Genomic DNA, 15273 nt, shown 5'->3' with positions numbered 1-15273 from the left:
GCTTGCTTCTTAGCAACTTTATCTTTTCTTTCCTAAAATGTCAGGGTTTAGGACTTCTGTCCACATTGCCTGCAGCCTTCAGTAAGCTCACAGGCACAGTCATTAGCCTGCATGCAGTAGATGTGTACTTGTGCAACTGAAAGTCCTGTAACTGCAGCTTAGTTGGACGCAGACAGTAAGTGTAAGTAGTTAGTCTAATATCAATATCCTCCATTCACCTTGCAAAAATACAGTTTTATGACACGTTTTTTGGCTAAGTGTTGCTTGCCACTGAGTACAGCTTTTTTATTTTTCCAACAGCTTCCTTTCATACATTACTGACAAATAAATACAGATGGGTTTTTAACAGATTTAGCTGTTCAGAATAAGTCCACTGAGATACTGATACGTGATCATTATGATAAAAAGCGAGGGTTACAACATTTTAAAAGTCTGCCTTGTTTTTTCTTTTTTTTTCCGTCTCATCTCTTATTTCTGCTGCCAAGTTAGAGGAAACTATGAAAGAACAATTTCCACATTGGTGACTTAGATTATTATTTACTTTTCTTGCCATGTCTAGTCTCCATCTCCAGATTCCTCTTCACCTCGAGGTGCTGAATCGTCAAGTAGGCAACATCACCAGGATGTCTGCAGTACAGCAGAGGCCTCCACTAATAAAGAGGTAGAGTGAAATCTTTTTAAAAGCCACAGTCTTGTTCATGCTGCTTATGCCTTTTTATTTTCCTTTACTCCTTGTACCTGTGCAATCCTTTTTCTTCTTCCAAAATTGCAACAAACTTGAAAAACTGATTTGTAGCTCCTTTCCCTTATGCTTGCCTGTCTGTCTGACTTAATTTCTAATATGTTTAAGACTGTTTATCATGGCATTTCTGAGTCTTTGTGTTCAGCTGCCACTAAATTTATTTAACAGGCTGGGAGGTATTGATTTACCAAACAGCCAGCATCACCTCGAAGAAGCCCTTTTTTTTTTTTTCATGCAGAAAGTCATCCCATAAAGAAAAGACTATTTCTTAACCAGATGAAAAAGCTTGCTTAAATAATAATATTTTGTCATTGTAGAAACTAACCTGCCAGTGATTCACAGTCAGAATTCAGTTCCTGACTCCAGGCTCCTCAAAATAAAGCTAAACACTTCTCCCCCCCCCCCCCCCCCCCCCCCGCCCTCCCCCCCCCCGCCTCACCTGGGAGCTTTTTACACTGCACTAGTTCCACCAACACAAAATGAGAAATGTGAGTAGAACTTCTCACAGTGTGAAGAGAAAATCATATGGCATGAGAAGTATTTGGATTAGTATAGAATGGCTGGCTCTCTAAGCAAAAAAATCTGCAAATATTTGGTTTATTTGGTTTTTGTTTTTTAAACTTCAAAAAAATGTGGAAACTGTAGTCTTAACAAGATACCATGTTGTTACTGATAGCAGTGCATGAGTTACCTTCCACAATGAAAAACCTGATCTACTATAACTGGAAATACTGATTAAAATTGAAATGCTAATTAGCAATCCATTCTTTCTTTTTTTTCTTTTGTTATGATCAAGGCATAAAAAAAGCTTGTAACATGTATGTATTTGTGCCAGTCTGTATTTGCATTTAGAAAATAATGAAAGGTTTCAAAAGACTAAGAAACTCATAATTTCTGATGTGCTAATGCCTTCAACAATAGATGGTTCCATTAAATTTTCATCTGCTATATTGTTAGCTTGTTAAAACCTTTAGCTTTCTCCAGTAGAGATTTTGTCACTTTATATATATCCTAACTTTTAGCAGTTTTTAGATATTGATAAACTTACCCAAAGGAAGAAAACAAACAAGATGCTACTCATTTCAGTTTTTAGCATGCGCTCACACGTAGTGTCAGAGGTCGTAAACCAGGTTTCACAGTAGGATGTGTCAGGCTGTTTGTTTCCCTCTCACAAGCAATAATGCCCACTTTAGTACTTCCAATGCAAGAGCAACAGTGATAAAGCAGCCTCATAATTTTGGGGAATGACTTTCAGGTCTTAGTAAAAACTTTTTTTAAAATAAAAATTTTATAATACTAGGTGGCAATGAGATTAACAGGAGTAATGCAACATTAATGACCTTGATACTACATTATTCATGGATATGTAAAATTGAAAGGGTTAGGTTTCCTTTTATTGGTAACTTTACCTATTTATTATTCCTGTGGTCTTAGTAGAATGTCTTTCAACATGGGTAGTAAATGAAAAAAATTAATTTTGTGTGTAAGTTTTTGCAATAAAAGATATATGATGACAGTTTACACCACTCTGTCCTAAATAGAAGTTGCATCAGCTAGTCAGATTGCTGAATAGTTGCCAAATCTGTAATTACAGACTTTGTTCACTGCATTTAAAAAAATAAAAGTACTGTGGAAAGGGGATTTATATGCATGAGCTGTCTCATGTGTAGGGGATTTGTCCTCTGGGCCTGTCAGAGTCCAGTGGTTGAATTTCCCTTGTAGCACTACACCAGCAGCAATTACAAACAATTGTTGAAGTCTGTATGGATAGGTGGTTCAGTAAAAACATTTATCTGAAGAGATGAAAGAGCCAGAGATCTGAAAAGGCATATTAGTGTCCTCACAGCAGCTTAAATGATTTGGCAGCGGGATATCGCTGTTTATTGACATCTTTATTTATGCTTGTACAATCTCTGATGGAGAGTTTTCTTGGTTTTGTAGTACATCTTAGTCATTTTCATAAGGAACAGCAAGTACTTGAAGGCTGCACAGGCTCTGCTGTTTGTGTCACACACCTTTTGTTTTATTTCACAAGTTGTTTTATAGCAAGATGAGCATCATTGGTTGAAAAATACTACTTGTTACATCCATTTTCTATTTGTTACAATGGAAAACACTGATAAATATATAGATCGGTTTTTGATAAAAATATATTACACAGTTATTGGAGGAGTTACTGCTAATACAATTGATTGTAGAGTCATCGAAGTTTTGTAGTCCTTGGACTATCCAAAATTATTATCTGCAACACATATGATAGCAGCAGATATTTCAATATACCTGTTACCATCAATATATTGCCACACAGAATTTTCTTTGATAAATTTTCCGATGTGTTTTATGTTGTTGTTTGTAACAAAATGGTGAATCTTACTCACTGGAAGTTGGAGCTTTGGGGTGTTTTAAGTGTTAGCCACACTTTCACGTAAAATTGCAGTTGGAAGTAAGGTCTTACTTTAGATTGTGTATTTACAGATGTAAGTCAGGATATTTCTTTTTTATTTGTTCACCTTTTATGAAATTGAAGCTACCAGATGTGTTTTTGTGCTTGATACAGTGTAAACATGGTTGGTGGTGAGATGTTAGTGAACTCAGTTACCGCACAAAATACCTACCTTACCTGTTAAAATTTAGAAAGCTTTTTCCAAGATGTATTAATGTGAGGGATACATCTAAGAACAGTCCTAATGAATAACAGAGTTTGGTTAAAGAACGACAGAATTTTGTTGATGAATAGCTGACTAGGCTGATTGTTTCAGTCATGAATAGTAACAGTATAGCATAATTTTATGTATTCCTGCATGTATTTATTTGTAGTTGGAAGATCTGGTGTCTTTGAAATATGATGTATTTTCCTGCATACTTCTTGATTAGTAAAAGTAGCGCACCTATTGGTAGACAGTTAATATACTATTGAACACCAACAAGTAATTGAAAACAAAACAAAGCATATTGCCAGATAAACACACAAACAGAATACGTTGACTTTAACTCTAGTAGGTGCTTAGAGTTTGAAAACAATAAATATAATAATAAATCTCAATAAATGGTGATCTTCCTCTGCTAATAACTATGACTGATTTACTTTTTGGGTTTTTTTTGGCATGGAGAAATTTATAATGCATATTTGTGCATGCTCTGTTCTGTTTGAAATCCTTTTTGTCTTAATTACAGTCCAGAAAAAGCTTGGCTTCATTTCCAACCTATGTTGAAGGTAAGATAGTTCTATAATTTCTGAATGTTTTTTCATATCCAAAACACACGTATGTTTATAATGTATAAAATTTTATTTTTATTTGCTGAATAGAAAAGCTCTTAGGGTTGGGTATACTGATTTAGATTAAATTGTGTCCAGTGAGAAACCTGAGCTAAATCCTACTATGCTCCTTTGGTAGTTCAGAAACATGGAGCTTTTACTTTTTTCTTGTTTCATTCATAGTTTCTGTCTCAGTTCTGCTGTTTTTTTATCAGTATCGATTAAGACACTACTAATTTTTTTATGGTATTTACACATGTGAATGCCTGTGGACAAGGAAAATAGGTTAGACAAGAAGAGTGTAGTGCTCTCTCCAGCACTGATTTCAACTGGCAGGCTCAATCCAATCTCAGTTGGATTAATTAGCAGTACTGGATTAATTGGATTAATTGGCAGGCCTGCCAGATGAAATCTGCACTGCTTTACAGCTGCTTGTCCTTTAATTAAATAGTGCTTCCCGTCTTAGAGTTAAGGTTGCCCTTGTACTAGTGCTGAGTTTATTCAGAGCATGTGAAATGAAAAAGCAACTTACCTGCTACATCAACTGCTGTTACCTGTTGTATGAGTCTGCATCCTGCGTACACAGGAAGACTGCATGCTGTAAACCCCAGTTATTTTGTTATGAGACCATAGCAGAAGCAGAAAATTAGAAGTTTCGTTTTGTTTGGGGTTTTTTTTCCTCCTGACAGCAGTTGTTCCATATGCTTGATGAAATGCCAGAAATACAGATGATGTGATACATCACTTGGACTGTCTTGAAACTCCTTGGATTGCTTTACAGTGTGCACTGTTTAAATGATAGTGTGATCATTCTCTTCAGACGACAAATTGATCATTGATTTAGTCTTTTGGAGTTTGTGGCCAGAATGACAGCTAATATAAATTTCATATATTGGTTTGAAACTAGCTGAACTATGGAATTTTGCAGCAATGAAGAATCTCTCTTAGAATTGAAATTCATCTCACAGTGGTAGCCCTGTCTATCAAGGGCTGTTGCAAATAATCCACCCCTCCTTAAAAAAAAAACAAACCAAAAACCAAACCCCAAAAACCAACTGTCAACTAAAATTTTCTTAGATCTTGGTCCAGTGCAAAATTATTTTAAAAAAAAACCCAAAGTTTCCATTTTTATGTACTAGCAGTCCAAGAAAAGCTTGCTAGCACCTATGCTACACTTCCATTCAGATAATAATTTCATTTTTGGAGGTTATAAATGTAGGGGGTCTTATAAAAAGCAGTGCTATCTGTGTGTTTGCCTCTGATGAAAATAGAGCGTGTACCTTTTTTGGTTTTAATATGCTTCCTTCTGGGAGTCTTATCTACGCCTTTGTCAGCCTATATTTATGTTTTTTGTGTTTTGATGAGAAATTGTACTATAAAGGGGGTTGTACCCTTTATAGTGAAGTGGTGAAAGTGGCCTTGTCATGTAGAGTGACAAATAGCAACACTTAAAATGCTGTATGGTTTCAGGACTGGAAGAGTGTGCAAATATGCATTACTTCCAGATGCTTAAATTTCCCTAAGGAAAAAATTCCATTTCTTTGGGTCATGTACTTGAAAGTGACTTGTTCATTTTGGGGGTTTTCCACATACATACTATCTGAACAAATTCTTACAAAAATTCTCAACAAAATCGTAGTAACGACTTGTATTTATTTGGGGCCAAAGTTACTCATGCTTATTCTGACTGGTTGTTAATCTTTTCTGTTATAATTAGAACAAAATTGTAATTCTGAGTAGTGTTAAACTTCAAGCCTCATCACCTCATGTCTCAAGATACCCTTTGAACTAATAAAATCCCCCTTCTGATATTGTAGGGTTTTTGCTTTGTTCTTAGAGGGGAAAAAAAAGGTAAACCTAGAAACAGGTTTTTTTGGTGATAAAATTTGTACACTTTTACCATTAGCATTCTTTAAGACAATCTGCATTTTCACCTGTCTTGAACATCAGTTGTTTTTCCTTACTTGTAAGAAAACAAGAAGCTGCTTAAGTTAACCAGCCTCCCTTTTGGATCACACCAATTTCAGCATGTAGCAAGGTGTTAAAATAGGAACATTTTTACATATACAACTCTTAGATATAATCGCTGAACACCAGAGCACTTGCAGATCATAAATGCTACTTTGTAAGCACCTGCATTGTTAAGCACTAAAGACTTCACCACCCTCTATAACTTTCCACAGAAGTTGATGGGAGTCAAATCATTAAGAATCTGTGGGACTAAGAGTTGTTTTGCCATCAGGAGAGCCCATACTCTGTGTATTTAACAACATTTGTATTTCACTCCATACTTTACCTCAATATCATTGTTAAGAATAAGAATGATTTTTAAAGGTCCGTGGCATAAAAATACTTTGCTTAATTGGAGGAATCAGTCTTCTTGGTAAGGGGAAACGTGTTGTACCTGTAAAGCATTCCCAAGGAGGTTCCTCTGCCTGTTGTACTGACTGCAGGTACACACAAGAGAGCAAGTGGCTGATGGCTGTTATTAAATTAAAACCCTTCCTCTTTGTGTTTGTGACTGTTGGTCTTAGAATTGCAGGGCTGGTTTTGGAGGGTGAGGGGCAAGCTGTGTAACTGGGTCTGTCCCTTTATAACAGTAAAAACCCACAGAGATTATCTTGCTCCAGGGTAATGATCCCTGCTCACAAAAGAATGAGCTATTGTGAGAGACAGGCTGGATTAGCAATTACAGTTTTTGCTGGAGAGATGTTGAGAGCATTTGCTTGGTATTTTGTACCTTTGAAAGTAGTAGTTGCCGTACCATCGTGCTAAACTGAAGTACTTTAGGGGAGGATTTGCAGCCATCAGGTGGAGGCTCAAGGTGTCAGAGTGCAGCTGTTTTGCCGTGGTTCAGCATGATTTTGTTCAGTGATTGCTTTCCTGTGTTACAGTTCCTGGACCTTGTGATCCTGAAGACTTAATTGATGGAATAATTTTTGCTGCCAATTACCTGGGCTCAACTCAACTCCTTTCTGATAAAACTCCCTCCAAGAATGTGAGAATGATGCAGGCACAGGAAGCTGTCAGCAGGATCAAGGTGAGGAATAATTCCCGCCACTTCTCATACGGGTGCATTAAGGCTGCGGATGTGAACTTCTTCCATATGTAGTACTTTTTTCATGTGGGGTTGTCTGTGGTTTCAGAAAGGTTAAGTGCCTCACCTCTCTTTCTGCAAAATAAATCACGGTTAATGCTGCTTTTGGAACAAGACTGATAAGGAAATGTTACCAGATCATTTTAATTCCTTATGATGTTACTTGTGCTGTGTACCCTAAGCTGCAATCCAAAGTGAGTGGTGGTCTAAGTTATCTACTACCTGGCTGTTGAGGGAAAACAGGTTTAGGGTATAACTAGTAATTATTGCAGCTGCTTCTGGCTTGGCACTTGATGAAACTGGTACTGTGGTAATCTCTGCAGTTATTTTAGACTCTGCTGTGAATACTAGTTTCTCCACCATATAACAGCTAATGAGATGATTTAAAGAGAAAAACAAATGCCTGTGACAGTACAGAGATGTATGGGGAAAAAAAAATTGTCCTGGAGTCTGGTATGTTTGCTTTGTTTGTTTGGAAAACAGAAATGTCCACTGATTTCTGTACGGGCCACAACAAGCAATGGGCATGCTGCTGTATTGTAAGTTACAACAATGATATTGTCAACTGAAGTTAAGGTATGTGGATGAAGTATTGCAGGGTTGTAGAGGATGCTGCAATACACCCGCTACCCAAACATGACTGGGTGGTAGGCACACAGCTTCATCTTCTGCTAATTCAGCTAACCAACATGATCTCATCTGAAAGTTTTCCTTAGTTTAATATTTGTGTGTTCTTCTTTTGCATAGTTTATTTTGGATTCCAACTCAGACTCTGTGTGCAGTTGTATAAAAGAAAGAGGAAGAGAGACAGCATGTTATCAGCAAGGCCAATAGCACTGTCTATTAAGGTCGGCTGATGCTTCCTACTGTTATTATTCCTTCCAATGTTTTCCATGTCAGGTGTTCAGTGCGTATGCGAAACTTTCACAGAGAAGCTCCAGCTAAAAGCATTACTACACTTCCAGAAATTGTAATTTTGCTGATGTTCAAACACAGAAGTTCTTACAACCTTGTGTCTGACAATCACTAACACTCTAGCATTTTAGAGGAGGCAGTGCCTTAGCCTTCCTGTTACAGATAAGTCGTCTTCTGCCATCTCTGTAGAAGTTTCCACAAACTTAAGCAACTACTGAGCCTATTGCAAAAGTATGATTTATCTGTATTCATGGAGAATGTGGATTCAGTGACATTTTTAAAAAAGATTTTTCACTCAGCTTTCTCAACCCTGGCAGGTCTTGGTGGGTTCTTCCCAAAGCTACAGTGGAAAATTTCTCTTACAGAGTCTGCTTCTTTCCTGCTCTGGGTGCAAGTAAGACTGTGCCTATCTGTTTGGTAGTCCCTGTGTGTTCTTCCCTGATGCTTGGCCGCACGGTAGAAAAGTTGTCTGATTTGAATGCACAGGAAACTACAGGTAAGATAGAGAAGGGAGAGAAATAAGGGCTTCAGTGAGGCTGGATCTAGGATGGATGCATTACTGGAGGCTGAATCTAGGACGGATGCATCACTGGAGGCTGAAAGGAAAAATTAGCACCAGCTGTCACAGAAAACTAGTATCAGGAGTTGAACTTGTGTGTGGAGCTGGGCAGGAAGTTTGCACCTCAGAGGTGAAGCTTGCGTGGGAGTACACAATAGACAAAGATTGAAGGGAAGTATTAGAGAAAACTGTTACAGAATTGATTCAAAGCGGGTCTATGAGGTATAAGAGTGTAGAATCTTTCTTTGATACCAAATGTGTTTCTTAAAAGTTCATTAACAAAATAACGTTCTTTCTGAGGATTCTGTTATGCCTCAACACTGCAATGCCTCAAACCAGAAGAAATCTGTTTAGCTCGTTTCACTCATATAATGTATACATCCATATAAATTGTCAGGCATGTGTATTCTTGATTGTAGTAAATTTGTCTCAGGGTGAAGGCCCAAGTAGTTGAATTGTTGTTGACCTGGTAAAACTCTCGCTTGTGTGCAGAATTTTCTGAAACTACGTGTATTTCAGAAAATAGTTGGCTTACTGTGTGGCACACAATACCGTTGTTACAGTTCTTTGACAGATACCGCTTTTCTGCTCCTAGGTGAAGCTCAGGCAATGTAAACATACCTCCCTGTGCCTTAGGGTCATTGATTTATTAGGATTGGTTTTGGCTGGTTTTGTGTCTGATTGCCATTAAAGATAAACTTTTTAGTGAGAAATTCATTATGACAGATGGAGTTCCTGTTGCTGGATTCGTCACTGCATAAGATAGCCTTCAGCCCAAATATATAACATATTATAGCTCGTACAATGACTGTAATAATTGTGCCCTACTCATTTTTGGTTTTAGAGTGTGTTAGATGTTGCATGTGAAACATTTCTCTGCAGTTAAGGAAAACAAAGGTTATGAATTAAGAACGAGCTTTTTAAACTCTGCAGACTTGAAGTTAAGAGCATGAAAAAGGGGGGGAAGAGGTTTGTTTAAGGCCCAGTGTGTACACATAGCTTCTGTGTGAGTCTGTTCTTTTTGAATACAATAATCCCTATAATGATTCCTTTTAGCAGATCCTTCAGGCCACATATTCATTCATTTAAAATACGAACAGATTTTGAAAACAGTTCTCCATGCTACTTCTTTAAACATGTATCTCTTCAGTTAAAAGTGCAAGAGTTGGGGGGGTTCTTGCTTAGGCATTCATCTCTGTGAAGTCCAACTATGTTAAAACAGATACACTGGTTTGAAGGCATTTGTCAAACGTAGTTATTTCATATGTCCACTAGGAGGTACTTTTGCTAATAGAAAAGGTATTTCACCACTTTCAGAACGCAGTCTCGTTTCTTCAGATACCATAGAAAGAAATATCTTTTCACATTTTACTTGGAGTGGATCCATAGTACTTGTAACAGTAAAAAAGTTGGTGTTTGTGGTTACAATTCACAGCTGATCTGTGAATTTCAAATGTGAACTAACAATTAACTTTCATTCTGATTTTTCATCAGCAGATTTAAGCTGTGTGGCAGGTTTGAACATTTTTTAGATAACAACTATTTTAATTACTGAATGTGATTAAGATAGAAACCATATGTGGAAATAGTTTAATACTCTGCACATTTTGTTTACTCAGTGTCGTCTGGGTGTTCACTGAGTTGCAGTATTTTTTGTAGAGGTTAAATGGGCTGAGTATATTTGAGACATCGCTGTAGCAAAAGTGGAAGCTTGCTAATTTTTAACAATTTATAATTTTGGAAATGTTAAATGTATACTAGAATGTGTACTAGCTGCATAGTTACATTTCATTTACCTTAAATGAAAAACCTGGAGTCTGTATATTTAAAAAATAATAATATTTTGTTTAGATTAGGTAGTTTCTGTTTTTTCTAAGAATATAGAAAGAATCCTTTGATCTAAATTATCAAAATAATTTGATAAAGAGGATTTATCTGATAAAGCGTCTTGCATAGAATTATACTAATTTGTTCTTTTTTCGTGGACTATAACTTCTTTTATGACATTTCTGTGCAGTGTTAAATCTCTTATTAAAATTGGTTGTTCCATGTCATTGCCTTAGTTTTATGAAATATTTGAAAGTCATTCTTCAAAAAATTAAAATACCAGTAAGACCAGATGCTTCCATTACAGGAGCAGAGTTTTCAATAAATTGAATGATAGTGTATTTTGAAGAATCTTTGATTCTGCGTTGTAAACCTCAAGCTCAATGATTTTTTTCCCCCTTTTATTTCTTTTTGGCCTGTGCTTTTCTTCTTTTGTGAAGTCCATCGCTCTGTAAAGTTTGGGAAGGTGGGAAAATTGTCTGAAGGGGAGCTTGATTTTGGAAAGCACTTTAAATGCTTTAACTCACGAGTGTCTCCCCCTTGCCCAGTGTATGTCAGGCAGCTGTTGATGAGTATGTTATTTCTGAGTACTAATGTAAATTAATATTAATGTAATGAAGAGCCTGCAGCATGAGGCAGTTCTAATTGCTTTTGCAATACTTTGCAATCACCAGGCTATGAAGTATTTCTTAGTTTGAAAAAGGTGATTAAAAGCTGGTGTGAGAGTATTTCTATTTGTAAATAAGCAGCATGGTCTAAAGGTTCAGCAGCTGCTTTCAGATTTGTTTAGATGAAACTTGACAGATGTAAGTTGTGAGCATCAGCATAAAATGTTTGATGCAGCTTGTGATTCAGGCCTCCTGTTTTTTCTTCATAAAAGTAGTTAGCCATGAATCTTTATGAAGCCTGTAATAGTAAGCCTCCTTCCCACAGTAAGGACACCTGTTAATTTAATTAGTTAAGAGGCTGTTGCTGTTGGAAGTAAAAGGATATCTGCCAGCCTGGTGAGTATTGCATTTCTTCAGTAAGCAGGTCTGTACGTTCAGTTCACCTTGGTTTGAATTAAGATAATAAGCAAGACTGATGCTTATTTGTGTTATTATTGTTGCCACAGTAGTAGCACATAAGGAATCAGTTTGTTGCAATTAATTGATATATCTCTGGGTGAAAAACAATTAAACTACTTGGTGACAAGAGACCAGTTTTCATGTGTTTGTGGAACTGAAGTACGTGCTCCGCTGCCTTCTTGAAAAAACATGATAGTATGGACGTATCTTTGTGCAGGTGTCACAGGAAAATCTGTTGTCCAGATATGTAATGCTAACATTGGTAGGAAGATATTTGCACAGAAGGAGAAGAAAATGGAAGTGAAAATTACCTTCTGTCATTTTGTTTTTTCAGGAAAAAGTAGCATAGTTTTAGGGAAGACCGTTTTTGAGTTTGAGAGCATTAGAAAACTTGAATCTAAAGTCTTTACATCCAAAAAAGCTGGAATAATAATGGTCATGATTCTTCTCTCACCTTTTACACAGGTGTTGCTTCAAAAGAAGTAACCTTATGGTTTACAATGCTGTAAATCAGGGGAAGGTCTGTTTTTATGTCTTAACACCCCCCCCATATTTGTTGGAAGTAACATTTTAAATGAAGAAAAAAATTTAAATCTTTTTGTATTCTTCCTGACTCTTGGTGCAATTTCTTTTCATTTTTAAAAGTAATTGTGCTAAAGTTGGAATTTTAATTTTTTTTTTTTTAAGCCAAAAAGAAAAGGAGGAAAATAATCTGAGCAGGGGTTAATTTAGAACAGCTAATGGTCTGTGAGCCCTGGCATTAGCCTGCAGATTCCTGCTTGACTTGGAGTCTCTGTAAGTTCTTTTCTAACTCTTCTCCTGTCTCTGTTTGTTCCATGCTAAGCAGATGGCCCAGAAATTAGCCAAAAGCAGGAAGAAGGTGCAGTACAAACTCCATCAGCTTGATGTTATGCCTGTTCTTTTGTTTTCTGGGAGGGTTCTTTGCCTTTCTTTTTTATTTTATGCTTTTATTTTCTGCATCCAGCAAATTTTTTTTGAGATTTATTTCTGAGCTACCATACAAGTTGACATTTCTCAAAAATCAGTTGCCTGATTGGCCTTTTTTTGTTGCTTGTCATTAGCCATTTCATGTTAGAAATAAAGATTGGATTTATCAAATGGTTACAGGCAGTACCCAAAATGCTTACTAAAGAATCAGGGCTGACATGGCAAAGGTTTTAACTCTGTGAAATGATAGATTAAAATTAAATCTTTTTATTTTATTTTATCTTTCTGTAAGAGTGCTTTGTTTAATTCACAGATGTGTCAAATTGCTGGATGCAAAAAAGAAAAAAATTATGTATATACACACAGTAATATGCTGAGATTGACTCATCTTTGTAATAGGTTTTGTTTATGGAGTTTTTAAGTATCTTTTAACAAATCTAATTTTTAAAAAAATTACAAGTGTTTGCTTTCTGTTAACAAAATATGACTTCTAAAGTGGGTTAGTGCTTGAATAGTATGTTGTCTGACTGTGAAGGTCTTCTTACCAGAACCGCATTATGAATTGCTTAAACTGTACCCACCCATGGTACAGGTTTTTCCATTGGTCTTGGCAGTCACTGTTAGCCCCTATAGAAATTCCTCAGGCAAGAGGTAATGTTAGACCTTTCTATGGCTTGTGTGAAAAACCTACTTGGAAGTGGGATTCATAGTGTGGAGAAAACGGGAGAATCATTTTGATTTTCATGAATTCTTCATATAGTTTATGTTGCAGTCAGGTATAATTTTACTGAATCAGGAAAAATATCAGGGAAGCTCTTATGGGGTTAACAATTTTTCAAATAATATCCAATTCACTTTCACATATATGTATATAGTTTCCATATCTTTGTGTTTATCTTTAGCTTCTGCAGTCTAATACCCTATCTTGCATTGCTGTTCTGGTGACTGTGTCTTAGTGCGCCTCTGTTCATGAGCTAACATCATTGGTAAGTATATTACCTAGTGGGCTCATTTGACTCTAATCCATTTATTTGCAGGCTCCAGAAGGTGAATCGCAACCCATGACTGAAGTGGACCTCTTCATTTCTACACAGAGAATAAAAGTACTGAATGCAGACACACAGGTATAGACAAAGATGCTTTTGTCAGTATTGTAGTAGAAAGCTACTGAAATAGACTTTGACCTACCTGCCAAAATTTGTTCTTCAAAAAGTGCTGGCACTTTGTATTTCCCTTCAGGATTTCCTAGTAAGAAATCCATGCTCAAGAACCATGTCATACATGCAGTTACTCTTGTGTGTCTGACTGTAGAAATGATTAGAATTTGCGGTTAATTGCAGTCAACTCATTTCCTACAAGCTGTGATGCATCAAGTATTGATTGTGCCCAGAGTAGCCCAAAATGATTGGTTGTGATAATTTGAAGTTCGTAGCCCTTTGCATATACATGCCGAGCATATTCAGGTTCTGATAGTGAGTTCCTTATGTGCTTTTCCACAGAACACACAACTTTAATTTGCAAAACTTGCTTTTTGCTTTACTTTTGGAAAGTGAAGCTCTTGTTTTCTATTTTGGCGTCTCCCTTCATGCATAACAGATATTACAGATTTCACTTCACAAAGGTCTTATATTGTCATTTGTTGTTTTCATAATACTACGTGTGCAATAAGAACTTTGTGGAAACAGCTGCTCATGTTGTTTTTTGTATTCTCCAGGAAACCATGATGGATCATCCCCTGAGGACCATTTCTTACATTGCAGATATAGGAAACATAGTTGTTTTGATGGCTCGTAGGCGAATGCCACGGTCTAACTCCCAGGATAATGTGGAAGCATCTCACCCTTCCCAAGATGGAAAGAGGCAGTACAAAATGATTTGCCATGTCTTTGAGTCGGAGGATGTAAGGAATTACTCTGTCTTGTAATTTTCTAGGGATGGAAATGTAAGCACGTTTTGGCAGGCTTGAAGTCTATAGCAAGTGGTCCTGCTTGTTCATTAATTGCAACCAGATATTTCATCTAAGCAGAGGAACTTGCCTTCTATTTGCATGTTTGGACCTGACATTTTACTCACAAAATTGATGTTTATAGAAATGCTTCCCATTTAAAGCTCCTTCAATGTTTAAGCTTCCAGTAACAATGAAAGAGGGTCCAGTTGCCACATCTTACAAATACCAGCTCAGATTCTGCATGTTAGAGTGAAAGTCTATCAGAGATGCTTGTTTTCCTAGGGAAATTCTAATCCCAAGTATTGCATCAAGGATCACTGATACAGACAAGAAAGGTGATTTTGTCTTTTTTTTGAGGAGGAGGAAATTTAGGCTGGGGAGTAGTTGCTGACATCACATCAAAAAGCCAGCAAAGAAAGTTGGTAATTCCAGCAATCCCAAAGTATGCTGAATAGAGACGCAGCTGAGTAAATTTTAGTCTATGATGCAAGTTACTGAGTTATGTAGGACTTGACATCCTGTCTTCACAATCAGTGTGCATAACTTGCTGACTTTATGTGCTTTTAAAGCTCAGAAACTGAAAAGTAAAATCAAACATAACAGACTGAAGTGGCTAGATATGTAGTTGCCAGGATTATAATCAAGTTAGCCCTCATAATTTGGAAAAAGTAAAAAATCTCAGTTCTAAGACCTCCAAATAGCAGAGCATTGCTTAAGAGACATAAGGTGAAAATATCAGTTTCTTATAAAATCCTCAAATACCGTCCACTCTACAGTGTATCAGCAAGGACTTCGAGATGGGACGGTTTTCTTCAATAAGCAGCTGATTTTACATCATGATGAAGCTGTTCTAAAGCCATGTGGGGATATATTCATCTGGTTGCAGATGAATGTACATATATGACCCACTGCTG

General features: G+C 36.7%; 1 protein-coding gene across 2 annotated transcripts in view; it reads left to right on the top strand.

Annotated features, from left to right (window-relative positions):
• The window catches only part of APBA1 (amyloid beta precursor protein binding family A member 1), a gene marked incomplete at its 5' end in the record, with an annotated part of 37463 nt that overhangs the window by 11532 nt on the left and 10658 nt on the right, over nucleotides 1-15273 (top strand). Inside the window, 6 exons of one of the 2 annotated variants that reach the window (XM_082497609.1) lie at nucleotides 560-661; nucleotides 3917-3956; nucleotides 6893-7038; nucleotides 12311-12343; nucleotides 13449-13535; nucleotides 14126-14311. In XM_082497609.1, coding sequence (XP_082353735.1) covers nucleotides 560-661; nucleotides 3917-3956; nucleotides 6893-7038; nucleotides 12311-12343; nucleotides 13449-13535; nucleotides 14126-14311 — 594 coding nt within the window. The remainder of the gene's footprint in view (nucleotides 1-559; nucleotides 662-3916; nucleotides 3957-6892; nucleotides 7039-12310; nucleotides 12344-13448; nucleotides 13536-14125; nucleotides 14312-15273) is intronic. The other variant, XM_082497608.1, reaches the window with a different exon arrangement.

The sequence above is a fragment of the Vanellus vanellus genome (genome assembly GCF_965231255.1).
Source record: "Vanellus vanellus genome assembly, chromosome: Z".
Classification (NCBI taxonomy): domain Eukaryota; kingdom Metazoa; phylum Chordata; class Aves; order Charadriiformes; family Charadriidae; genus Vanellus; species Vanellus vanellus.
Note: the sequence above shows the minus strand (reverse complement) of the source record. Positions and strands in the feature narration are given on the sequence as shown.